Here is a 25,117-nt window from a genome sequence, read left to right on the forward strand (position 1 = left end):
TATTTTATAAAATTTAACTTACTAATCTTTAGCTGCATGTTCTTAAATTTTTCAAATTTAATTTAGGGTCTTTTTTTCTACCAGGTGGGTCCCAGGGATTGAACTCAGGTCTTCAGGCTTAGCAACAAGCTGAGCCACCACATCAGCTCATATTCCATGTAGTTTTAATGCTATATTTAAAATCATCAACGTTTCATAAAAGGATATAAATACTTATTCATAAGATTTCTCTTAAAAGTTTTATATCTTGACTTCTTAATTCAGGTCTATATAACATTTTGAATGAACTTTTTTATACTATATAGGTGAGGGTGAGTCGTGTGTGTGTGTGTGTGTGTAAGTTGTGTCAGTACTATTTGTTTAAAAGACTAATATTTTTCCATAAATAATCTTCTCCTTTCTACCAATACTCAGTTGAACATTGTGGAGGTTTGAATAGGTTTGGCCTCATAGATTCACATCTGTGAATATTTGGTCACAGGGAGTGGCACTATTAGGAGGTGTGACCTTATCAGAGGAGGTGTGGCCTTGTTGGATAAAATACAACACTGTGTAGTCGGGCTTTGAGCTCTCCTAGTACTCAGGCTCCACCCAGTGCAGAAGAGAACTTCTTCCTGGCTGCCTTTGGATTCTGAGGTGGAACTCTGGGCTCTTCCAGCACCATGTCTATCTGTATGCCGCGGACTGAACCTCTGAAACTGTAAGCCAGCCCCAATTAAATGTTGTTCTTATAAGAGTTGCCTTGGTCATGGTGTCTCTTCACAGCAGTAAAATCCATACTAAGACAAACATAGACATGGGAGTTTATTTTTGGGCTAGTAGGTTGTTTTGTGTATCTATAGTCTCTTCTCAGGCCAGCACTGCACTGTGTTGATTCTATTGTGTTGTGGTCAGTTTGGAAATAGTGAAGTATGAATATTCTTACTTTTGCCTTTTCTCAGGATTACATTAGCGTTTCTGGGTCCCTTGAAATTTTATATGGACTTTAGAACTAGCTTGTCAATTTCTACAAGGAAGTCAAAGATCCAAGAGTAACATTTCATGCTTCTATAAATGTGTACGAAGACGTAACCCTCTCAGAAAACTGTTCTTTTGGAATGAGATGTACTTAATATCAAATACTAATATCTTGCTCTGTGCAATTGAGTCTTGAGAACAGTTCACCCCAAAGTCCAAAGTAAGCACAACCTTGTTGGGGGTGGGGATGGGGGGACTGAAGGTATGTACTTCTTTGCGTTTATATGGTAACTTGGAGATAACAAAACAGATTCATAGTCTTTTTTTCTCATCTTTTCATCATAACATCTCTGAGATTTAGAGAGGCATGAATCTGTGATCACTTGCAGCTTTTGATAAAGTAAGGTAGACATAGAGGAGATAAAAAGTGATTTGTTCAGAGAGATGAGGTAGAAACTAAAACTGCGGTCCTGGCTTACCTACATGGAACAGCAGATGTCTTTTTTTATTATTTTTAATATTTTTTATTACATATTTTCCTCAATTACATTTCCAATGCTATCCCCAAAGTCCCCCATACAGCCCCCCACTTCCCTACCCACCCATTCCCATTCTTTTGGCCCTGGCATTCCCCTATATTGGGGCATATAAAGTTTGCAAGTCCAATGGGCCTCTCTTTCCAGTGATGGCCGACTAGGCCATCTTTCGATACATATGCAGCTAGAGACAAGAGCTCAGGGGTACTGGTTAGTTCATCATGTTGTTCCAACTATAGGGTTGCAGATCCCTTTAGCTCCTTGGGTACTTTCTCTAGCTTCTCCATTGGGAGCCCTGTGATTCATCCAATAGCTGACTGTGAGCATCCACTCCTGTGTTTGCTAGGCCCCTGTCAGCAGATGTCTTAATGAAATCAGACCAGGCTGGTCACTGCACTAAGTAACAGAGGTAGGGTAAGCCATCAGCTGTTTAACTCTTAGGACTTTTCCTACAAACACTGGTTGATCAGGCTTCTCCTTTGGAAAGTTCTGCTTAGACCCATCTCTTCATAAATCTTTTCTTTAAAAACATGTGAATACGGGGACCCGGAGTGGCGGAGCCCCCGCCCGCAGTGGGGACGCCGGGGAGCCGCAGGATTCCACATCTAAAGAAGACAGGACCTTGTGCCTGCCTGCCCAAGCCTCTTGCCGGTGCCCCACCAGTCAGAGACTCCGACCTTCACCGAAGGCCACTTGTTGGTGTCTAGGATTTCTACCTTTTCCCACCCCATCCGGTTGACTGAACCCAGGGTGTTGTTATACCTGCGTGTGAGAACTGGTTGGTTAGCAACAAACACGAGCCCCCTGGGGCCTCTGGCAGGGGCCTGAAGCTGGAACCATCAGGGAACATGAGCGAGTTTTGGCACAAACTGGGCTGCTGCGTGGTCAAGAAGCCCCAGCCGAAGAAAAAGAGAAGACGGATTGACCGCACTATGATTGGGGAGCCAATGAACTTTGTCCACCTGACTCACATCGGCTCTGGAGAGATGGGGGCTGGAGACGGACTTGCCATGACAGGTGCAGTTCAGGAGCAGATGAGATCCAAGGGAAACCACCGTGACAGACCGTGGAGCAATTCTAGGGCCTTGTAGCTCCCATGGGACTGGTTCTGCAGTCTTGGAGTTCCCATTCTGTGATTCTGTGTCCAGCCCAAAAGAAATGCCACCACCAGATCCCTTCAACCAGTGCCCCAAGGGCCCCCCTCTTTCTCTCTAACAAGTGCCTCAAAAGGAGTGGGGGCTGGTCTCCCTATACTCCCTCTGGCCTCTGCCCCTCCTGGAGATGGGGGTCAAGGCAGCAGGACTGACCAAGTGACTACTGGTGGGTCAGAGGAGCTCCGCTGAAGCCCTGCACACCCTCGATCTGAGCTGGGGGTTCTCTGGGAACCTGGAATGGGTTCCTTGCTCCTGAATGAAGGTCGGGTGCTACCTGTTTAAACTTCTTGCTTTTTTTCTCTAATCGAGGCAGGCAGGAGTGGGAGCCACAGCTGGACCCCGAGTTTGCTAAATTCTTCCTGCTTCCCTGCCCTCTTTCCTTCTGGAATGAACAATGCAGAGGTGATGGGGCTGGGTGACCACTGCCCAGTCCGCTCTGGATTTCAGACCTTAAGGTCACAGCCCCGCCATGTCTCTCCGCTGGCACCAGGGTCTTGCTCCAGTTAGGCCTCTAATCCCACGCTTCTGTAGTATTAATAGCTTCCCAGAAATTTTTTTTAATTAAAATTTTAATTTGAGTTCTTTTAATTACCCCCCCAAAACATGTGAATATATATGTATTGAAGGTATGTGCGTTTACACGCGTGTGCATTTGCATGCATGTGCATGTCTGTGTGTCTGTGAGTGTAGGTATGTGTAGAAGACAACTTTGGGTATAGATATTTGCCTTTCCCATTGCTTGAAGAGTTTCTTGTTTATTGCAGCTCACAAAAGGCTATCTGGCTTATGAACTTCTATGGATTCTGCTTCCGTGTCCCGTCTGACTGTGGGCACAGCGGTGGTACAAATGTGTACTGCTGCTTCTGGCTTTATGTTTGTTCTGGGAATCGGATCTCTGCTCCCCAGGCTTGTGCAGCAAGTGCTTTATTCGGTGAACATCTTTCCAGACCCTATGGCATCTTTTCTTGACTACTGTCTTGTGAAATAGCAACTACCCCCTCTAGCAGCCCTTTGTCTTTAGTGGTGTAGCCACAGGCAGGCGTTACATTTTCTACCTTCTCTGGGCTCTAAATGGCAGTTTATGTTTGTCTTTCCTCCTGTCTGCAGACCCAGAGGTCACCAAGGTATGCACCGTCCCATAAGTACTGTTTCCTGACTGGAAGGAAGTAGATGGATATTTGAAACCTCTTTCAGGGTTAAGTTCCCCAGGATACCACTTAATAGGGTTTAGATATTGAAGATAAGCAAGAGCCACTTAGTGCCAGGAACACAGGTTGTATATTTATTGCATGTATGGACTGTAACAAGCAAAAGGAGGCTTAGTACAAATCCATGACCCGTCTCAGAGAGCCGACCTTGGCATCCATGGCACCCCAGTCGTGGTAGCGCCTGTAGTCTCCAGGCCTGAGCAGGTATTGGCGGCCTCGGTAATTGGGCATCTCATAGAGGATCCAGCAGCCCTCCAGCACGTGCATGGAGTAGATCTCGTGGAGGCGGAAGCGATCGTGGATGCAGGAACAGTCGTCCATGAGCTCAGACACAAGGCCCCGATAGTCATCTCTCTCATACAGCCTTATCCTGTGAGAGCTGGTCTGTTGTGAGGAAGACAGAAGAGGAAAAGCAATGATTTACACACGGTGTCGCAGCCTGCTTGCCCCATCCCAAAACACAGCTTTCGGGCGAATCTGTTCGTCTTCCCTAAGCCTACTCCGTGGGCTGCTATTGTAACAAATTAGGAGCTGCACTAACATAAAGCTGACCTGACCAGTGAACCCTTGTGAAGGAAACGAACACGTAAAGGCAGGGAGTGAAAGCACTTACTGCCCGTGTAACCAAATCCTACCAAGCTTATTTTGACACTGCCTTTTGTATGCATGACATGCAATGATTCGGATTAATTTTGAGTCTACATACATTTCTTTTTCCTTTTCTTTTTCTCTTTCTCTTTCTCTTTCTTCTTTTTTTCTTCCCCCCTGCCCTTCAGACTGGTGATGTAGATCATATCTCATGCAACTCTAACACCTGTTTCATGAGAGACTAGTCAATAATAATTCATAAAAAAATACAAAACCACACGAGCTGACACCCATTGTTCTAGGCTTTAGGTGAGTGTGAGAGTATATAGTAAGAAAAAACTTACCACCAATACAATCAGAATACACTAGCTCTAACCAAGTTTAATTAATTGATTTTTTAAATGTACTTATATATTCTAAAACTGACAGATATCTTGTGTGTATTTATTAGGCATAGCATGGTGTTTTAAAGTAAGCACTATGCTTAAATCTAGCTAATTAATACATAGTTATCCCACATAATTATTATTTTTGTGCTGAGAATACATAGAATCCACTCAGCATTTTTATTGTGTGTTTAAGATATATTTCTTTTAATTTCATGGCTATGAGTATTTACCTGCATGTTTGTAAGTGTACTACGTGAGTTGTGCTTGGAGCTCCTGGAGACTAAAAGAAAGCATGGCATTCCCTAGGACTGGAGTCCTACACAGTTGTGAGCCACTTGTGGGAGCTGGGAACCGAACCCAGGTCCTCTAGAAGGGTAGCCGGTGTGTTTAACCACTGAGCCATCTTCCAGCCTCACCTTTCAGCAATTTTTAATAACTCTAATACATAACATGAACAGTCATCACCGTGCTATACAGTAGATGTCTAGAACATAGTTCTTCTCTCCAGCAGCAATTTTTCTTTTTCTGACTGTCACTCCAAGCCTCTGGTCCCCTGCGTTGCCGCCCTAGCTTCTATATTTTTATGCCTGGTGCTGATAACAGAACTCAAGGCTGTATGCCTGCTAGACAAGCACACTACTGCTGAGCTAAATCAACGAGCCTGATCCTCTTCCCGCCATAAACCTGCTGCTGTAGATCCTCCATACAAATGAGAACTTGTGGCCTTTATCACTACATACCTGACTCTTTTCTTTTAGCACAGTGCCCTCCAGGTTCATCCATGTCATCACAAATGATAGGATTTCCTTCTTTTATGGCTGAAGGGTATGTGCTTATTCAGCCAAGATTAATTTTAAAGGTCATGCTGTGGTTTCTTATGTTCTAAAACACTAATGCCCTTAAGTAAGAAATAATATATTGCTTATATTGCTGTTCATATGTATTATATATATCCATTCTATTTAGCCTTAAAAGTCGGGTCTTGATATAACTGTGAGCACTTATCAAGCGTTCCTAGCCTTGCTAAGGGCATTAGAACACGAACGGGAACAAACTGACCATCAGGAAGACCTAGTGTTCTCTCACATCAGCCAGGCTGAAGCAATACTCACGTATGGAATGGAACGGCAGGAGCGGATGGAGTCGCTGAAACCCATCCACTGCTGGTAGTCAGGGTAGTCCCCGCGACGCAGGAAGTACTGGTAGCCCTGGTAGTTGGGGCGCTCATAGAGCATCCAGCAGCCACTGTCCACACGGATGGAGTTGCAGCGGCTGAAGTAGGTCTGCAGGTTGGGGCAGTCGCTGCTGCACTCATAGCAGCGGCCCTGGAAGCCGCGGTCCTCGTAGAAGGTGATCTGTAAAGGAAGAAATGGTGTAACAGCACATGGTCAACTCGAAGGCGCATCCCCCATTCAGAGGGGGCACTCAACAGACTCAGGGAGGGTTCTCCTTTGACTCACCTTTCCCATCGTTGTTGACAGCAAATGGTCAGTGTTGAGTATGATGGGGACAGGAGTGGCAGCTGATATATATACAGCAGGATGGCTGCTGTGTTGGCAAGAACCACACAAAAGGGGCCTGGGGGGATGTGTAAGGGGATTTCTGTGTTCTCGCTTTGTCATTTGGGATCATGGGGTAGGGGGCTCTCGTTCTTTCTGGCATTTTCGAGTTGTCCTCACTATCTCAGCGAAAGGAATTCAAGTCAGCAGAGCCATTATGACCTTGGAGACAAAGGGCCCGCTTCTCACCCTATGCAGAGCTCTCGAAATGCATTATGCACCCAGCATTTTGCAGTGTTTGCCTATAGAAACTGCTGAGATGGAGGGTGGGGCCTCCATTTGTGGGAGCTCATGAGAATCACACGAGTTCCAGAGGCACTCTCAGGCGCCAAGAGGTAGCAGCAGAAAAACCAACACATTTTTCTAATTGAAAAACAGTTGTGCGTCTTTATCTGTAGAATATGGGTTTGATGTTTTTAAAACTTTCACGTGTTTAAGATAAAAAGATTAGACCTGTGTATAGATGAAAATGTCATCAGTGAGTGGTAAGTTTATATGTAGGTCTTCATTTTATTTCTTTGTTTTGATTTTAAATTTCTTTAATTTACACACACACACACACCAAATTCAGTGGATGAAAATAGTAAAATCAATATATATAATATATATGCTTGGGATGATGATAAAGTGAAACACTTCTTCTTGGTCTAAAATGAAAAGCTCTCTGAAGAATCTGAGGCACACTGTTTAGAAGAAGTCAGCCATTCTTCCTGCCACCACGCTTCTTCCAGAATTACCTTTTGTTCATAAAACCAGTGCTCTGACTTGTCTGTTTTCCCCCTCACCAAACTGTCGGCTTCCCTGAGCCACGATGGCAGTCATAACAACCTTCTTTTTTGCTGCCAACTGACTTGATGTGCTTCTCTATTGCAGGCATGGAGGATGGTCCAGCCTTGGAATGTCTGTTGTCATCCCGTTCTGTGCATATTTTAGGTAGTGAAGCCATGCCCATGAGGACACCCAACTAGAGTTAGCAATGCAGGCACAATAGCTGTATGAAAATCTTTAGGCATCACTTACAGGGCATAGACAGATGGTGAAAGGATGGACAGCAAGAATCGTCTTCTCATACATAGCAAGGCTGCGCAGAAGCAGACCGTAGCAAAGCGTCGCAGAAGCAGACTGGGCCAAGTCCTCAGTGGCTGGAGCATTGGAGAGGGCTACAGGCCACTGATGTCCTCCTTTGCCTCCATCCTAGTGTTCCAAGTGTCCTGGTGAACTTCAAGCTCAACTGTGATTAAGCCCCATGCAGAAAGGCCCACATTGATCTCCCCAGCCACCACCCCACGTGGGAGTACCTCACTATTTTCAGAAGAGGTCAACAAACTCCCCTGAGTTTGCATGTGGCACCAAGACCATCATGCAGAAAGATGGCTGGCCCAGTTGTTAAGAAAGAGGAGACAGTGTGATGTGTTCTGACATTCACCTGATGAAGTTATTTTGCTAACTGGTCGAGCCATGTGCCTGTTGGCACTTGGCAAAGGCCAGGAAAGAGCAGCGTATTTTCTTTCCCCATTGGTCATCGAGTTCTACCCAGAAAGAGCTGGCATCCAGTTCTCTTTTCAAACTTTATTGAAGTGGAATGAGTTTACATTTTCTCTGAAAGTTATGCTAATGAGAAATTGATTTTATTTGAGGTTAAAAACTTTTGGAAAACCATCTCCTTCTCCAGAATTCTACGCTATATTTAATGATACACATTTGCTAAGATGTGTATCAAAGCCAGATTGTCTGGCCCCACCCTAGTGAACCCCCTCCGGATGTTCCAGCAGTCTTCCAGACACAGAATGAAATAGCAGAGGATAGACACATCTCTCCTTTTTGTCAAAATACAGCTGTGCAATATGCTTCCAAAAGAAGACGGCTCAGTGGCAAACATGATAGTCAATGCAGTTTGCATTAAGAGCTCACTGAAGAAGAAGTGGGTGCTGGTGACAGCTGTAGCTTTAAGGTGAGGCATCCTGGCTGCTCTACACGTCCACGGCACTAGTCCACGTTTCTAAGTGACCTGCAGAATGAAAGGATGGCTTTGGTACCAAGCACATCTGTATAACACAGACACATACACTAGCTTTCTATTGGAGTTAAGGTCAAATATCAGGTACCAACAGAGAGGGATTAGATACGGGTTGATGTGAAAGGATTTCCACAGAAGGAAGGGTTCTGAAATATCTGAAAATGAGCTGTATTTCTCAACTGAAGGCAATATGCGATCTCACATTAGATCCTTATAGGGGACATTATTTTATTTTATTTTTTGGAAAAAAATGCTATTTGGGTGATAGATTAGATAAAGGTAGCAATGTTTTAGATTCTGAAGTTAATAATTGGCTACAAAGTAAAACATACAGGGTGAGTTGATAGGGTATGTACAAGTTTTAATCGCTCAGAAGAGATTGTTTTTCAGTGTCTCTAAACACAAACAAAAGACAGCAGGGAGAGTAGACAAAGAGAAAGACATTAAGCTGGGGGGACAAACAGCAACATCTATGTGAATCTGTGTCCTTTGTTCTATGGCAACATTTCTCTAAGTTTGCAATTACCTCCAAATTAATTTTTTGTTGTTGTTGTTTTTTGTTTTTTGAGACAGGGTTTCTCTGTGTAGTCCTGGCTGTCCTGGAACTCACTCTGTAGACCAGGCTGGCCTCGAACTCAGAAATCCACCTTCCTTTGCCTCCCGAGTGCTGGGATTAAAGGTGTGGGCCATCACCGCCCGGCCAAATTAAAAAAAAAAAAGTGTAAAAGTCAAACTTCTTTGAACTAGTGCTACCCAACATAATTAATTTTTCAGCTCTCTGCTGGTACTATATTATTTTAAAATATCCTCCTATTACTTTGAATTTAAGTTTAGATTCTTCTCCTTCTCTCTGGTTTCCTTCCATGACGTTGTGGGTTCTCTAGGAAGGGGGAAGAGTGGACGGGTATCTTTATATGCTATAATCTTGGTGCTTCTCTGAGCCTTTATATGTGCACTAACTCACTTCATTCTTGAAATAACCCTGTAAGATATATAGTATATTTTCTTTTATAGAAAAGGAAGCAAAACATAGGGAGATTAACTTTCCCAGGCAGTATTACTCATATCCATCTCAATTAAAATAAGCTGCCAGGACAAAACAAACAAACAAACAAACAAACAAACCAATAACCAAACCAGCTAAACAAACAAAAAGTACTTAAATGTTTCCCTGGGAAAGCTGGGTGTTTTAAAAAGTTTTTGCCTTTCTCTTAGTTTGATGAAACTCAGTGTCTGGAAATAAGGAAACTATGAAGAAAGATTTGCTACATAGGGGTTTGAGAAGTAAAGGGAAAATGAAGAATTTCATATATATAAGGTAAACAATTTCCTCACTCAAAAAGCCATAAAATCATATTTTCAGTCAGGCAGTGGTGTTGCAATAGTTTTGATCCTAGCCCTCAGGAGGCAGAGGCAGGTGCGTGTCTATGTTTGAGGCCAGCCTGGTCTACAGAGTGAGTTTCAGAACAGCCAGGGCTACAGAGAGAAATCCTGTCTTAAAAAGAAAACAACAAAACAACAAAAAGCATACTTTATATACATTTAATAAAATATTTATTCCATTTACAACAAACCAGCGATACACACACATATATATGTATAACAAATATTGACATATCATAAGGAATGTTAACAGCTGCTAATTATAAAACATGGAAAAGGAGTATAAAGAAAAGAGAAAGAGAATTCTTTTATTTTTCTACTGTAATTTTGATGTATTACTATTATATTTTATGAAGTGGTTTTTAAAAAAATACCCAGGAGTTGCAAAAATGCCTAAATTATACAGATAATATGCATGAAAAAGAAAGCACCAACCGACTTTCTGTTTTCAGGAGGACATCTTGTTGGAAGGGGATTATTTAAAAATGGGCTTGAGTCTCAGATAGAGTACAGGAGAACTGGGTAGTGCTTAGAAAAAGGTCTGCTGGTCAGACTAAGGCCCCCAGAGCCATTTGCTACTATTCAGTTACCAACAGTAGGTACAAGTCCCCATGGTGTGCAAACCTCGCGCGCGCGCACACACACACACATACACGCACACACACATACACACACACACACACATACACACATACACACACACACACACACACACACACTCGTGAAATAAGCAGGAAGTGAAAGTTCTGCTGTTGCCAGGCAGCAACAGCCACTGGTGATTGTGAAAGAAAATGCATGGGGTTAAATTATATTTAAAAAACATAACACCCAAATGATGTCTAAACCTCAAATATTTACAACTACATTTTCATTACACAGGGCTATGCATGAGCCTCAGTGGGTTTATAAACCAGTTCTTAAGATGAGTCTTTGTGAGATGACATTTTGTCCAGATGATCAGGGTGTGTCTGTGTGTGGTGTGTGTGCACACTCACAGGTGTTCACATGACCTGTGTCTAGGAGTCTTACTGGTTTGTGGTGGTTGTTTTATTTTGCTTTCCAAGGCCTGCTGTTTCCAGATTCTTTTGAAAGCTGTACTCTATCCAGTTGTTCAGAAGCAATGACGTAGCTTGAGAAAGTCTATGCCCTGAAATCTCATTGGAGCAAGCGTCTTCAAAAGAAAACCCAATAGGTGGCTGCTTCCTAGGCTTTCCGTCTTTAGAATAGTGTCAAGGTTTGATGTAACCAGACAATCCAGAAAGTCCCTAAGCAGCCCCAGTGAGGAGGTTGTTTGTCTTTTCTATTTCTAAAAGTGTGTGTGTGTGTATGGAGTATGTGTGTATGTGTGTGCATGTAGTATTATGTGTATGTATGTATGTATGTGTGTATATGTGTATGTGTGGTGTTGGTTATATGTCTAACAAATCATCCCATTTGTTTCTGAAGACGAAACACATCTCAAGCACCGTATAGTTCAGTTGATTTAAAGATGCACATTGAAAACATGCATGGCACAGTAACTGAGTGAATGGAAATTTCATTTTAGGCTCCAACCACAAACACAGACTTGTCGCTCAGTTCCAAACTCTTCCATTCCCTGCCCCTTGACTCCCCAGCTCCTTTGCAGTCTCCCATTCTGCGGATCTCAGATCCCCAAACCACCCCAGACTCCCAGCTTCACCTCCAGATCTCTCCAATCTCAGTTTCTATTTAGTTAACCAACTTGGTCTCTCTGACTTTAGTTTATTTTCACCTTGTACATGTCATGGGACCTCAGAGCTGTAGTAAACATGAGGACAGCAAAGGCCACACGATCCTTCTACTTTCCCTCCAGTCCCATCTGCCTCTGAGCTGATTCTAAATTCCTCCACATAACAGTTGAGGAGTGGAAGGGCTGGGCAGATGAAAGGACAGGAGTTGGAGAGATGCTATGAAACAAAAAGACAAAATTCTCAAATTGTGGCAAAATTCTCATCTGGAACATTTTAGGTGCAGATGCTAAAACAAACCACCCTATTTGATTAAATAAATGGAAAAACACCAGATTCACTTGTGACAAGTAATTTTCAAGTGTTCAAAGCTCATCGCGGCTGATGTCTACTTGGGCTTCACCATGTCGAGTACTGTTCTCATCATTCGTTCCATAACCCTGATTAATCTGTGACTTTTAAGAGGTGGGTACTATTTTTTTTTTTTTTTTTTTGAGAAGAGGAATCTAAGGCACAGAATGGTTAAGCAGCCTGTTCAAAACCACACAGCTGATAAGCGATGGGCTCCGTATCCACGCCCGGAGCCTTAAACTCCAAATACTCAACTTTCAGCAGGATGTAGGGAAGGCCATCCATGTTTAGTCTTACTTTGTTGCTGGGGTGTGGGCATGAGCGCCTTTCCCGGCAAGATCTCCATTCTGCCCTGTTGCTTTCTTTGTAGAGCTGCTGGTGGCTTTTTTATTCGTTGCTCCTCTCCTCAGCTTGACACCTGCAGACATAGGCAGTACCACGCCTGAGTATAAAACTTAAAAAAAAAAAAAAAAACAGCGTCCACCATAGTGTTAGATCTTGTCTTTCTGGGCTGCATTGTCCCCCTCGCCAAAGAGTCTAAGTAGAAGCCTTTCTGGTTAGGGAAATGTAGAGGGAGGCATACGCCAACTTATGAAGAACGCCGAATTCTATTTTATTTTATTTTTAAATCTCACTAGATAGAAATCTAACCAGTATTATCATTGAAGCTGACCGAGTGGGCCCACCTCCTGATTAACTTTCTCTACATCCGGAAGAGAGTAGGCTTACTCTGTCTCCGGTTGCACTCTGCTGCTCTGGGTGCGGTCAACATGGCAAAAGGATGCAAGGAGCGGCGGGGCAGCAGGGCCTGGGAGACCTGAAAGGAAGACACAGTTCCAGATTACAGCGGTGTGAGTTTTGTGCGCAGAGCGCCTGTTGCTTATAGTGCCTGGCGTGTCTCAGTCTCACCAACCGGGTGAACCGTGTCGATGTGGCAGCTGAAAGACGGGTGAACGTGGTCTTCATCTACAGCCTCTGCTCTGTGTTTGGTTCTCATGACCCACAGAAGCCCCCTTTGCACAGGACATTCCTTACAGCCCTCTACTGCACACCCCCTTCCTCTTTTCTGCCCCAGCCTCCAGCCTGTCCTTTGCTGAGTGAGAAACTTGCCCTGACATGTCTTCATCTGCTTCTTCTTGCCCCACAAACCTATGCACACTACAGGCTAGGAATTGCTACGTATGGAACTGGAATTTTTTTTTAACGTGCCCTTAACTTTGTTAATATTTTTATTAAAAAATAAATTAACGAATATAGTTATATCACTTCCCTCATTCTGTCTTACCCCTGGTGTTCCCAGCAGGGTGAGCTTAGCAGTAATAACAGTCATATGGAAGGCTCCCCTGGGCTGTCATGTAATTGATGTGCACAGTCCCGTTTAATCCCCAGAATAGCCTGGTGTGGTTGGGGATGTGTCATCAAACCTACTTACACATAGGAAACTTGTGTTCAGAGAAAAAGAACTTCAGGCCTAGGTAATGTTTGGAAGGAGATTCCTGGACCATATCAGGAGGCAGCCAACTTAGAAGGGGTGGATCTGGGTCTGGGCCTGAAAGTATAACAACGTAAAAACAAAATTCTAGGCCTTTAGGCCCAGGCTTGGGAATGTGACCTCTGTGACTTAATGCTCCAAGGTATGCTAATCAGATAGCGACATTCCCCCACCCACCAGCTTCCTGGGTTCAAAGAGTGTTCATTCAAAGAAAGTCACCCTGACCGGTACCAGAAGCTGCTATGCAAATGTGCTATTGTTAGGGGCTCTTAGAAACTGAGAGTTAGCCGGAACAATTACCAGGTATTCTTTGTGACTCTTAACTGGTATCTTTGGTATTTTTCCAACAACGCCCTCCCCACTTCCTTGAGTTGTGGTTTCTTCCTTTAAATACCCCCTTATACAGCTACTCGGGGTGTCACAGTCCTCTACCCCTGCATGGTGTACGGCCGTGGGCCCGAGAGCGCTCTTGAATAAAAATCCTCTTGCAAGTTGCAGCAAGACCGTTTCTTGTGGGTGATTTTGGGGTGTCGCCTCTCCTGAGTCAGAACGTGGGGGAGTCCTCACGTTGTGGGTCTTTCAGGCCCTGTCTGCTTTGCCTCTAGAGTCATGATATCTGGTTGTTAGAATCGATGTGAATGCCGGCTCTTTTTTCTCTTGATTTTTGAGATATGTTTTCCTCTGTGCAGTAGAGCCCTGGATGTCCTGGATTCCCTTTGTATACCAGGGTGGTCTGGCACTCACAGCAATCCACCTGCCTCTGCCTCCTCAGACTATAGGCATACATGCACCACTAGGCTCAAAGTTGGCTTTTAAAATGGGATGACCTTTGGAGAGACAGAGGTGAGCTGAGGTCTCGGGGTTCTCTGTTCAGCACCCTTATCTCCTTCCATACACTTTTTTTTAAATGCTTTTTCTTCAGTTTAAATCATGTTGGGCATTTTATATTTATCATCTTGGCACAGTTGTAAATAGCCAGTACTTATGTAAAGCCTTTAATTTAACTTTTTCTGGGTTCAGGGTCTTCAGCAGGAAAACAAAACAAAACAAACTGGAAATTGATTTTCTTATTAATAAAAAAAATGGCTATTTAGCAGGAGCCTGTTGCTGAGAGCGAACAGTACATGACTTGCTGCTCTCCTTCCACCAGGGGGCAGCAGAGAGTCCCAGAGACAGCCACCAGTTTTCCACAGTTCCCACAAGTCCTTTCCAGTTGCCGGAAATTCGTCCCAATCTGATTTGTATTCCTCTTGGTTTTAAACTCTGGCTTAGAAACTATTTCAGTTGTTGCTTAGAAGAAATTTTATCCGAAGGATTCAAAGGGCATTCTGATATAAGCGGTAATTAACCTTTGGCAACATCTATTGTTTTTAAAACACTCTGACTTATAATTAAAACCATTATTTTTGAAGTGATGTTAAACTCCAAAAGGCTGTTTTAAAATAGTCCTATAGTTTAATGTTTGAAATGTTTCGTTGCCACCGAGAGATCCTGCTCGTTCCTCTTCTAAGTTGAAGAGAAGCTTGTGGGTGGAGTCAGCCTGCAACTCTGCATGGGGGTGGGTAGGAGCTCTGGTGGGAGGGAGGGGCTGCTAGCATTGCTTCATCAAACCATAATCATTTGGGGAATTAGTTACCCCAGACAAGCCACGTTTGCACTGCTAATAATATACATATTTGATTAGCTATTTAATGTTTATATATTTAGAGTCTCTATCAGATGTGATTTTGTCCCTGGGGCACATTTAGCACTCGGGAGGCGTTTTTAACTGTAGGATTCTGAGGATCGCGGCTACGTACCACTGAGCAGAGGCTCTTTCGTGACTGAACCAGTGATCCGGAGGACACGAAAGTAACGTGGCCTCCTGTTATAGCTCCGTTGTGTAGGCGGCACTTAGCCCAGCTGCTCTGACATCGACCTTTGCAAACCCTGACTGATGACCCCACCAAATCAGGAAGTCACAGTGCAATCCCCTTCAGAATGAAGCATGGGAACTGAGATGCAACACCCAACCAGTGTGACTGACACGTTCCCAAAGCTAGAAGAAGAGAAAATCGAAGTAAAGAACAGCGAGCAGGGATCAGGTTTGGGGCATATTTGGTGAAGGAGAGAGGAGACAGGCAGGCAGAGAGAACGCAGCAGCGAACACGCAGAGACTGGACAAGGTGGAGTGTGGAGCCAGAACACCACAAAAGCGGGCCTTTCTTCAACTTAAAAAAACAAACGCTGCTTAGCGGGGCTGGAGAGATGGCTCAGTAGTTAACAGCACTGGGTGCTTTCCCAGGAGACATGGAGACAATTCCCAGGACCTACAGGGCAGCTCACAATTGTCTGTAACTCTATTTCCAGGGAGTCTGGCACCCTCATGCAGGCATATATGCATTCAAAACACCAATGTACATAAAATAAAATAAATAAATAAATCATAGAAATCAAATCAGGTCATGTGGTATTTACTTGCATTTCAAAAAAAAAAAAAAAAAAGCCACCAGAAAACTGCTTAGCCTCTTAAGCCAAGCTAAGCCTTGATACATAATACAAGATCTACATAAGACAAGGCACCTTGCCCAACTTGCTCACAGCTGAATCTGTGACACTCAGTTACATATTGTGAAAGAGCAAAGGAATGAGCAGTAAGCCATGCAGTGGTCAGTGAGAAAGCTGTAGTTCCTTCCTTCAGGACTTGAGGGAATGTGGATCTCAGCAAACCTAAGGAGCCGAAAAGTTGGTTCCAAAGCCATAAGACTTAGTAAACACTCGGCCATGGGGGTGGGTGAACTAGGCACCTGAACTTCTGTGCCCCATTGCTCGCACAGTCTAGTCGGCAGGCACAAGAACAGGGGATAAGTAATTGTCCTAAGTCTATGGCATTGGCCTCCTTCTGAGTCCTTCAAAACTGCTTTGTGGTTGTGAGCCATTACCTATACATTGTGGTCTGTGGGTACAAGAATAGGAGATAAATAATTGCCCTGTGTCTATGGCCTTGACCCTGCCCTGGTCTCTTTTCTTTTCTTTTCTTTTCTTTTCTTTTCTTTTCTTGTCTTGTCTTGTCTTGTCTTGTCTTGTCTTGTCTTGTCTTTTCTTTTTTTTCTTTCTTTTTTAAAAGATTGATTGATTGATTGATTGATTGATTGATTGATTTAATGTACATGAGTACGCTGTAGCTGTACAGATGGCTGTGAGCCTTCTGATTGTTCCAGCCCAAAGGTTTATCTATTATTATAGATGAGTGCATCAGATCTCATTATGGGTGGTTGTGAGCCACCATGTGGTTGCTGGGATTTGAACTCAGGACCTTCGGAAGAGCAGTCAGTGCTCTTAACCACCCAGCCATCTCACCGTCCTTTCAAACTGCCTTATGGTTGTGACTCATTGCTTATATACTGTTGTCTACAGGTAAAAGAAACAGGGTGGGCACTTGTCCTGTGGTTGTGTTCATGGCTCTGGCTCTGTACTTGACTACCTTTTAAATCCAGATGGGAGACTTCGAAAGGGGCAGTGAGCAGAAGGCCAGGGGTGAGTACTCTGGTTCAGCTTCCTTTACCCCTGCCCCACCCCACCCCACCCCTACCTCAGCCACCTACCCGGCCCACAGAAGTTTTCAGGGGTAAGGGGATCATACTCAGTATTTAAATTCTTACTGAATGTCGACACACTCAAAAAGCGTGAAAATGGAACTGTTTGAAAACCATTCCAAGTACTTTATTTTCTCAAATACTGAACCTCCCGTAGCCCAGGCTGGCCCCTCCCGTAGCCCAGGCTGGCCTGAATTTCCTATGTGGCCATGGATGTCCTTGAACTCCTGATGCTCTCGCCTCCTTTGCCTAAGAGCTGGGGTTACAGGTGTGTGCCGTAAGCCTTATTGGTCTGGTCTTCATTCTGGATGGAACAATACAGAATCCCAGCCCAGTGCTCTCTGCTGCCAGACTCAGCCTTCCATTAAGTGCACCAGCACTTACTACTCTACTTAAAAGGGGGGCATTTTACAAGCATGTGAGGCTCAATTAGGATGTGGTTGCTTCCGTTTTCACCCTTTATTAAAAAAGTACAATTATTTATTCAGGGGTGGGGTGGGCAGTTGTGTGTGCACAGGTATTCATGTGGAGCTCAGAGGGCAGCTGCCAGGAGTGTGCTGTCTTCTTCCGTTACATGGGAAATTAAATCTGGGAGTCAAGATTGACTCCAGGGGCCTTTGCTTGTGGAGCAATCTCAATATCTCAGTTTTGGCTTTTTGACATAGAATTGTTATTTATATGATGCCTGAAAATATATCATTATAAATGTATATGCTAAATAATCTCATTCAGGGGCTGCGAATTGTAGCTCGGTGGTAGAATGGATGCTTAGCATGTGCAAGACTCTGAGTAGAATCCCCAGCAGCACACACATACACACACACACACACACAGACTAGACACACACACACACAGATACATGCACATAAAGAGGTACGTGCATGTATCTGTGTTTTGTGGCTTGGAGTATGTGTCAGTGGTAGAGCACTTGCTTAGCATATACTATATATAGGCCCATATACATCTCTGTTACTAGCAGTCCCATATCACACTTACCTTGGTAGAATCAGGACTGGCAGAAGAATTGGCCCCATAAATTTTAAGGACTTCTTCAATTGGAATACTGTTCTGTGAAATAAAAACAATGTGTTGTTCTATTCTGCCTTTTCTTTATTATAAAACAAAGTTACTGCAGCTTCAGTGGATCGAGTATGGTGTGAGGCAGCATAGCAATGAGATGATCATGTCCAAATTGAAGGGTAAACACGTTTTCTAGACACTTCTGTTTCTCATCCTCTTATTCCTCTCTCATCTCCCATAAATATTTTTGAGATAGGGTATGGAAGTCAAATTTTTCATTATACATTTAAAATAATAAATTTTACTGTTAGTAAATCCAAGGCATTTAGAAGCGACATTAAAAACATGTACACATGCACTAGAACCAAATGATGTTAGAAGACACAAAGTGTGCACAGATACAGTGCGCTTCCCCTCACCATCAAGACTCCAGCGTATGATGATAAGATCATTGCTTCTCGCTCTTTTCGGTTTGGATACACAGGTCTGACGTGAAGTGGTGCTCTCCTAAGGGGAAATAGGAAGAAGAGTTGGGAGTGGTGTATGTTGGGAGTGGTATGTGTGAGTGTGTGCGTGCACATGTGCACATGCATGTGGAGAACAGATGCCATCCGCTGGAGCCACCCACCTTGATTTTTTGAGTAAGGGACTCTCACTGGGACCTGGGATTCACCAAGTAGGCTGGCTGGCCAGCAAGTGCCACATCTTTGTCTCTTCAGTGCTGTGATTATAAATTTGTGCCACCTCACCCAATATTTTGTGTAGGTGTTGGGGATCAAGTTCAGATCCCCTTGCTTATACACTAAGTGCTGACTGACTGAGGCCTGTTTTCGCAGCTCCTATTCTTGTTCTTTTTGACACAAGCTAAGGTGTGACACTAACTCATAAGTAATTAGCAATGACTGTGTGTTATCCACTTTTTAAATGGGATTAATATAATTGATTTTCTGCCAATGAAACATGTACTTTGAATTTTGTTTTGTTGAGATAGGATCTTTCTGTGTAGCCCTGGCTGTCCTGGAACTCACCCTGTAGAGCAAGCTGTCCTCGAACTCAGAGATCTACCTGCCTCTGCCTCTGGAGTGCTGAGATTAAAGGTGTGTGCCACCACCAACTAGGAGTCTTTGAATTTTTAATTTGCCAACCAAGTGATGTATTTTTTTTCTTTGTTGGCTTTCACTAAAGCTGTTATAAATATCTATGGTTCCTGTAGTAATTAACTGATTATGACTTTCTTAGCAGGAATTCTCATGCTTCTTTCTCCTCAGGGGGACCTGTTTACTTTACTGTAAGCTTGCATAAACTTGCACACCTGTAGGGAGGTTGAAAATACCCCTAGATTCGGTGAACGGGTCTTGCCAGGGTGATTCATGGCCAGACAAATCAGGAAACAGAGACACTGAGTCATGTCATGCTTGCTTGTTGTTTGTTTAAATCCATCTGGTTATGAAGTGAAAGGACACTAATAATGTCCACCCACAAGAAAGATACTGGAGGTAGAACCTGGTAGCAGCTGGTGAGGTTAAAAAAAAAATCACATTTACTTGGTGTGCTTGTACATGTATGTGTGTGAGAGGGGAGCACTTGCTTCACTGTGGAGCTCCTGTGAAGGTTAGAAGACAGTTTGAGGGAGTTTGCTCTGCTCTCTCCTCCCACCTCGTGGGCCCAAGGCGTGGAACTCAGATAGTCAGGCTTGTGGCAAGTCATTGGCCCACTGAGGTATCTCACCAGCCTGCGCTTTAAGTTCCAATGTCAACAGCCCAAGTCACAAACTTTTCAGATGTAGAGGCAATCAAACCCACCTCTCCACGCCCTCTCTCCTGCTCTCTCACCCCGCCCCACCCCTTGCTCTTGTTCCTTCCTTAAGGTTATCCAAACTGGATTTTCTGCTTGTTACTGTCAGTCCCTCGCCTGGAGCTTGAGCCAGGATCGAGGAAGAGAAACAACATCTGGACTTTGGACTGAGCTATGTGATCCTGCCTCTCCGTTCCCTGACCTGAGCTGTTGACTGAGTCTGCTGAGTCACTACACTTGAAGGAAAATGCTGAAAACCTTGGGAAGGCAATGATCCCGTGGACTCAAGTGCTGACATGCTCCAGAACCTGTGAACTCATCCTGGGGAAGCAGTCTCAGTCTTTACCTACAGAACTAACCCGTGTGGAGCTTGTATTCAATACAGTGAGGCTGTGCTTTTCAGCAGACGTATCCCAGGCAAGACTGTTTAAAAAAAAAAAAACTCAACAGAAACCAATGAGTACAAATACAAAATCTGTGAGCATACCTATGATGTCCCCAAGCTGAACCTGTAATGTGTCTTCAGGCTTCTGGCTGGAGGAGAAGTTTGCTCTGTGTTTCTACATCAGAGGGCCTCATAGGAAGATACCAGATAGGGCTGGAACTTGCTCCATCAATTAGTCATGTTTTAAAAGAAAAAATCGCAAGGGCAGAGGAGATGGCTCAGGTGGTAAAGTGTATATAAACATGATGACTTGAGTTTGGAGCCTTCCCCCATCATTCATATAAAAAGCTGGGCATGGTGGCACAGCCTACAATCCTAACGCCCAAGAGATGGAGGCCAAGACAAGAGGCTCTCTGAAGCTTGCTAAACAGCTAGGCTTGCTAGTGGTGAACTCCAGATTCAGTGGGAGAGAGACCTTATATCAAAAATAAGATGAAGAGTGACAGAGAAAGACATTGACCTCTGACCTATGCATACACTCACATCCATACACATATATATCTCTCTACTCACACTAAATAAATAGATAGATCAAAAAGAAAACCAGCAAACATATTTCAACTTACACTTTCTCCCACTGGAGCCAAGTTAAGTTTTCTGAGCGATCTAGCCATTGACTGGCAACACTGATGGCCAAGTCATAGTGGGCCTGGAATCAGGAAGTAGAAAGCAGAGAGGTAGGTTGAGACCTTTGCAAAGCAACTCCCTGAATAGTGGTACTGCTAAGCCTATCCTCTGCCCAATTTCAAGTGTGCGTGTGAGTGTGTGTGTGTGTGTGTGTGTGTGTGTGTATGTGTGTGTGTAGAAGGTGGGGGACATTCCTATTTATAGCCTGATGCTCAGCTAGAGGTGTTCCAGAATCTTCGGGCATTAAGTTTATCTCCCACTAAACAGTTACTTGCTGTGTGTAGTCCAGAGTAGTAGGGACCCTCAACAGGAAATTGGGGAATGTGGCCCCCTAGAATTTCCAGTATTTTCTTGGGTCTTGGTCTCCTTAAGTTTTAAAAGAGCAAAAGGAGAAGGTGAGGAAAGAAAGCTATAGAGAACAATTTTTTAATCCTGTTTATTGTTAGAGGACATAGCAGGAGCAATGGAGCTGTCAGACAGAGGTGACTGACAGCTCCATTGCTGTCACACCTGGTACAAAACTGAGAGTCAACTTGCATGTTGATTCTTATTACAGTGATGACCTTTTCCCTGGTTGTTTGTAACTTTTTACCTAGTAAATATGCTTACCACTTATTTGTAACATTTTCTTTCCACCCCTCATCCAGGCAAACAAAGGTAGATCTGGGTTCGTTTAAGGTTCTAAGAATTCCTCAATCATGTAATGACATTCTCCAGGGACTGAACTAAAGTAAAATGTCAACCTAAATAATAAATAAGGGTTTTGAACCCTGGTCATTCTGTTGAAACCTCATCTGGAGTTTGATGCCTGGGTTAGTCACACTGGTCATGCTTACTAGAAATACAAAGCCAACCTTGACCTCCAGAATAGAAATGGCGCTGTAACAATGCCTCATTAAAGTTTGAGAAGTCCAGTAACGATCTATTTGATGCCTCTGCGTGATGTGGGCACACAGAGAGGCAGGCTTAGCTACAAACTTGGTGTTACTCAGAGGGAAACTGAGGAAAAGAGACACATCCCTCCTAGCAGGAGGATAACACATGGGCATGGGGTAAACTGAATTCACTGACTTCTTTTGGGTTAAATCTTTTTGTGTTTCTTCTCTAATTTCTGTGTTGCGAGCTAGCAGAACTTCACACGAGCCAGGGCTCAGTATGAATAACACAATGGATTCTAGGATCGTGTATCACTTAGCCTTCTCCACTAATGCCAGTGATGGTAAGTGCTTAGAGTTGAGAACTACACGATTGCTAATTTTGTCAAGGGCTTACCATTTTGAATTAACTTTTTATCTTGCAGTCATTGGTTTTAAACTCTTTTCTTGACTATGCTTATTTTCTCATTCTCATTTCGTGTCCTATTTAGTGGGTGAAGATGATCATAGAGACAACCACAGGATGAGAAAAACATTAGGAAGGGGACAGGGTGTGTGTATGCATGCATGCATGCGCATGTGCTCACGCATGTGTGTCTGTGTCTGTGTGTCTGTGTGTCTGTGTATGGTTAGTTACATATACATTTGATACCTGTCCTCTCCCCCTTATTACATACAGAATGCAATGGGAATTGCACCAGAGTGACTTGATTTACCATATCATCTAGAAAGGTGAGTTGGCCTCTTCCTTTAGGATCAAATTCATTTTCCCGAAGTCTGATTCCGATATACTCTCCCCTGAAAAGCAAGAGAGCAGCATTAAACTCTTGGGAGCGACATAGGGTTCCATCCTCAGAAAGAGGCTTTCTTCCTGCTGCCCCTGCACACCCCCAAGACAAAAATGCAACAGCACTCACTCATGGCCTAGTTGCTATTAACATTCAAATTTGGCTTACATAGTGATCTCCAAAGGCTGCAGGTTTAAAATATCTAATCACAATGAACTTAAATCACATTTATCTTAAAATTAGACACATTGTTAGAATAATTTACAGTTTAAAAAAAAGGAAGGATTCAAAATGCCAACATACAGAAAAGATTTTTGCAGGAGGAGGGCTAAAATCCATTGCATAAAATAAAGATTTTCCTGCCAGGCATGGTGGTGCACACCTTTAATCCAAACACTCAGGAGATAGAAGCAGTCACATCTCTTATGGGTATTTGTACTCTAAGAACAGGCCATGACAATAAAGCGTACATTTTTTGTAAAATTTCCCACAGAACACACTAGCATGAGTCACTAACATACACAGAAGTTAGCATGTGCAAGAAAATATTTATTCACTTACTTATTCATTTATTTACTTATTTATTTACGTGTTATCCATTCATTCTTTTTTTTTTTTTTAGATAGGGTCTTTATGAGTCATGGCTATTCCAGAATTCTGTAGACCAGATCAGCATCAATTCACAGAGATCCACAAACCTTTGGCCCCCAAGGACTGGGATTAAAGGCATCACAACCATACTTGTCAGAGTTGGCATTCTTATTTTTTTTTTTTGGTGTTGCCTTTTAAACTACTGTTTGTTTTTTGTTATTGTTGTTATCTTAGCATCCAAACACACATGTATAAACATGAATGAATTCTGTACGTGTTTATTCTAGAATTTCTTAAAGATTTAGTAAAGGCATTCACTTTCATAGGTAGACAAAGGACATTCGATGGTATCTATGATAAGATCTTTGATGAAAATCATATTCATGTTGTGCCAACAATGTATACAGAATAAAATAAGACTTTCTGTTGTATGATCTGTGATTTTTTTTTTCATCAACATTTGAAAAGTATCCGGTTAAAGGAAAACTGAATGGGATGGAGAAAATGTATGGGAAACTTCATCTTTTTTTATTAGTCAAGAAAGTTCAGAAGTCAAGGAAACAACAGAGAGGGATCATTTGTTTGCTAAGCTTGGCAATAAAAGCGTCAGATAATGGGCCCTAAGGCACATTTAGGGATTTATACCTTTTGCCAGTAAGTGCTGCCCATTTCAGCAGTGCAACCTGCCCCCCTAGGCTGTAAGAGGTGCCTTGCACATGCATTTTCCTGCAGGAGCATCTTGCCAAGAGATTCTGCATCCTGCCCTGTACCACATGTGCCTGTGTGGCAGGAGACAGAGACTAAAGCATCTGCTGCCCCCTTCTCTCCGAAGCAGAGCAGAGAGATACCCCCCTTAGCTTTTTGTCCACCTGCCAATCTAAGGACCATCCGTGAGAGCATTCCAAACGCAAGGCTCAGAAACGAAAGTTATTCTCGGCAATACTCACAGCAGCCTTTTCACCTCCTGCTTCACAAGCCTCCTTTCCATGACGGAAGGCTGTGGCTGAGCAGGTATCTGCAGCTTGATATCCACCCGATAGCCTTTAGGAAGAGCAGTTTCTGCAAGCCCAGAAACTACAGCAGCAAATCAGAGGGGATGTGGATTAGGGATGCTGTTGCTACAAATACCAGTCATGGAGTTTGAGGCTGTGGAAGGGATCCAAGACCATCCAGAATTCAGGCCTCTTACCCAGCATATTCTAGGCAGAACGTGATCTGGAGGCTAGCCCTGAACCTTGTGCCCATCTGAGATATTATTCCTTTCAAGTTTTAATTAAAAAATAAGCTTAGTAACTAACTCATTTTTACCTGTGCATATGAGTGTAAGTGTGCGTGAGCCACGGCACATGTGTGGCTGTTGGGAGACAAGTGTCAGAGGGCAAGGGTCAAGGGATATCATGTGGGATCCAGGGATGGAACGCAGGTCCTGAGGTCTGAGTTTAAGTAGTTTGACCTGCTGAGCTGTCTCACTTGCCCTCTTTCAAGTTTTTCTCACACTCAGTGTGTGTGCAGCTTCACAGTACTCAACCTTGTAAAACAGAGATGGTTCCTGGAGCAGTTGGCAAGGCTTTTTGGGCAGAACCACCCTAACATGTTGATTTGTGATCTGAACGCATTGGAAGTGTCCTGTGTGGGGGTCGACTTGGTGACTCCTAGTGTGTTCACAACAGTAACAGCTCATGATGGAACTAATCCATAACCCCGTAGCTGGGAGGTCATTTGACAGTCCACACAATAGTGGCAAACGTCTTCCTTCAGTGCCTACCTTTACTTTGAACTGGAAATCAAAGGCAAGGTTATGGGATCAAAGGCTGAAATGTGTCTGAAATGGCACACACAAATTGTTACTAATAAATGAAGGAACTCAGCAACAAATATGACTATAAACTAAATCTGTCAGCATCATTTTTATTAATTTAGAAAGATTTGGAGCATTTTGTGATGGCTAGTTTGATGAATCATCATAGCTGAATTACTATTATTAGATATTTGGGCAAATGATATTCTGATGTTTTTATAAAATTGTTTTCTGGATGAGATGAAACATTTAAATGAAATA

The 25,117-nt window shown here is 43.3% G+C and overlaps 2 protein-coding genes and 1 pseudogene across 6 annotated transcripts; 1 reads left to right on the plus strand and 2 right to left on the minus strand.

Annotated features, from left to right (window-relative positions):
* The first annotated feature begins 2,039 nt into the window (after nt 1–2,039).
* Nucleotides 2,040–3,237, plus strand: LOC110301771 (annotated as a pseudogene). Its single transcript, XR_002378737.1, has one exon. The product of XR_002378737.1 is annotated as a CDC42 small effector protein 1 pseudogene (transcript).
* A 665-nt stretch (nt 3,238–3,902) lies between these two features.
* On the minus strand, nt 3,903–6,321 carry LOC110299015 (gamma-crystallin A). Of its 2 annotated transcripts, XM_021168590.1 has the most exons (4): nt 6,293–6,301; nt 5,945–6,187; nt 5,517–5,519; nt 3,967–4,239 (listed from the first exon to the last, which is right to left on the minus strand). In XM_021168590.1, exons 1-4 carry the CDS (start codon nt 6,299–6,301, stop codon nt 3,967–3,969), a joined length of 528 nt encoding a protein of 175 aa, XP_021024249.1. The 2 variants fall into 2 exon arrangements, with proteins under 2 accessions (XP_021024258.1, XP_021024249.1); XM_021168599.1 differs by lacking the exon at nt 5,517–5,519 and having other exon boundaries at nt 3,903–4,239; nt 6,293–6,321.
* Nucleotides 6,322–7,953: 1,632 nt separating this feature from the next.
* Nucleotides 7,954–24,168, minus strand: C1H2orf80 (chromosome 1 C2orf80 homolog). Of its 3 annotated transcripts, none has more exons than XM_021175666.2 (8): nt 24,006–24,168; nt 22,396–22,477; nt 20,744–20,826; nt 18,358–18,445; nt 17,915–17,986; nt 12,581–12,668; nt 12,149–12,269; nt 7,954–8,399 (listed from the first exon to the last, which is right to left on the minus strand). In XM_021175666.2, the coding sequence occupies exons 1-8, from the start codon at nt 24,044–24,046 to the stop codon at nt 8,378–8,380; spliced, it is 597 nt and encodes a 198-aa protein (XP_021031325.1). In that variant the 5' UTR covers nt 24,047–24,168; the 3' UTR covers nt 7,954–8,377. The 3 variants fall into 3 exon arrangements, with proteins under 3 accessions (XP_021031325.1, XP_029339414.1, XP_021031317.1); XM_029483554.1 differs by having other exon boundaries at nt 12,149–12,305; nt 24,006–24,113; XM_021175658.2 differs by lacking the exon at nt 7,954–8,399 and adding an exon at nt 10,132–11,719 and having other exon boundaries at nt 24,006–24,113.
* Between the last annotated feature and the right edge of the window lie 949 nt (nt 24,169–25,117).

Source organism: Mus caroli, chromosome 1, assembly GCF_900094665.2.
Source record: "Mus caroli chromosome 1, CAROLI_EIJ_v1.1, whole genome shotgun sequence".
Lineage (NCBI taxonomy): Eukaryota > Metazoa > Chordata > Mammalia > Rodentia > Muridae > Mus > Mus caroli.

Excerpts from the sequence above, each read along its gene's own strand:
- C1H2orf80 (XM_021175658.2), bottom strand. The coding sequence starts at position 24,046 with ATGGAAAGGAGGCTTGTGAAGCAGGAGGTGAAAAGGCTGCT. Across the intron at positions 22,478-24,005 it reads CAGGAGGTGAAAAGGCTGCT|GGGAGAGTATATCGGAATCA; the intron begins GTGAGTATTGCC and ends CTTGCTTTTCAG. Across the intron at positions 12,270-12,580 it reads AGAGTGCAACCGGAGACAGA|GTGTCAAGCTGAGGAGAGGA; the intron begins GTAAGCCTACTC and ends CTATGTCTGCAG.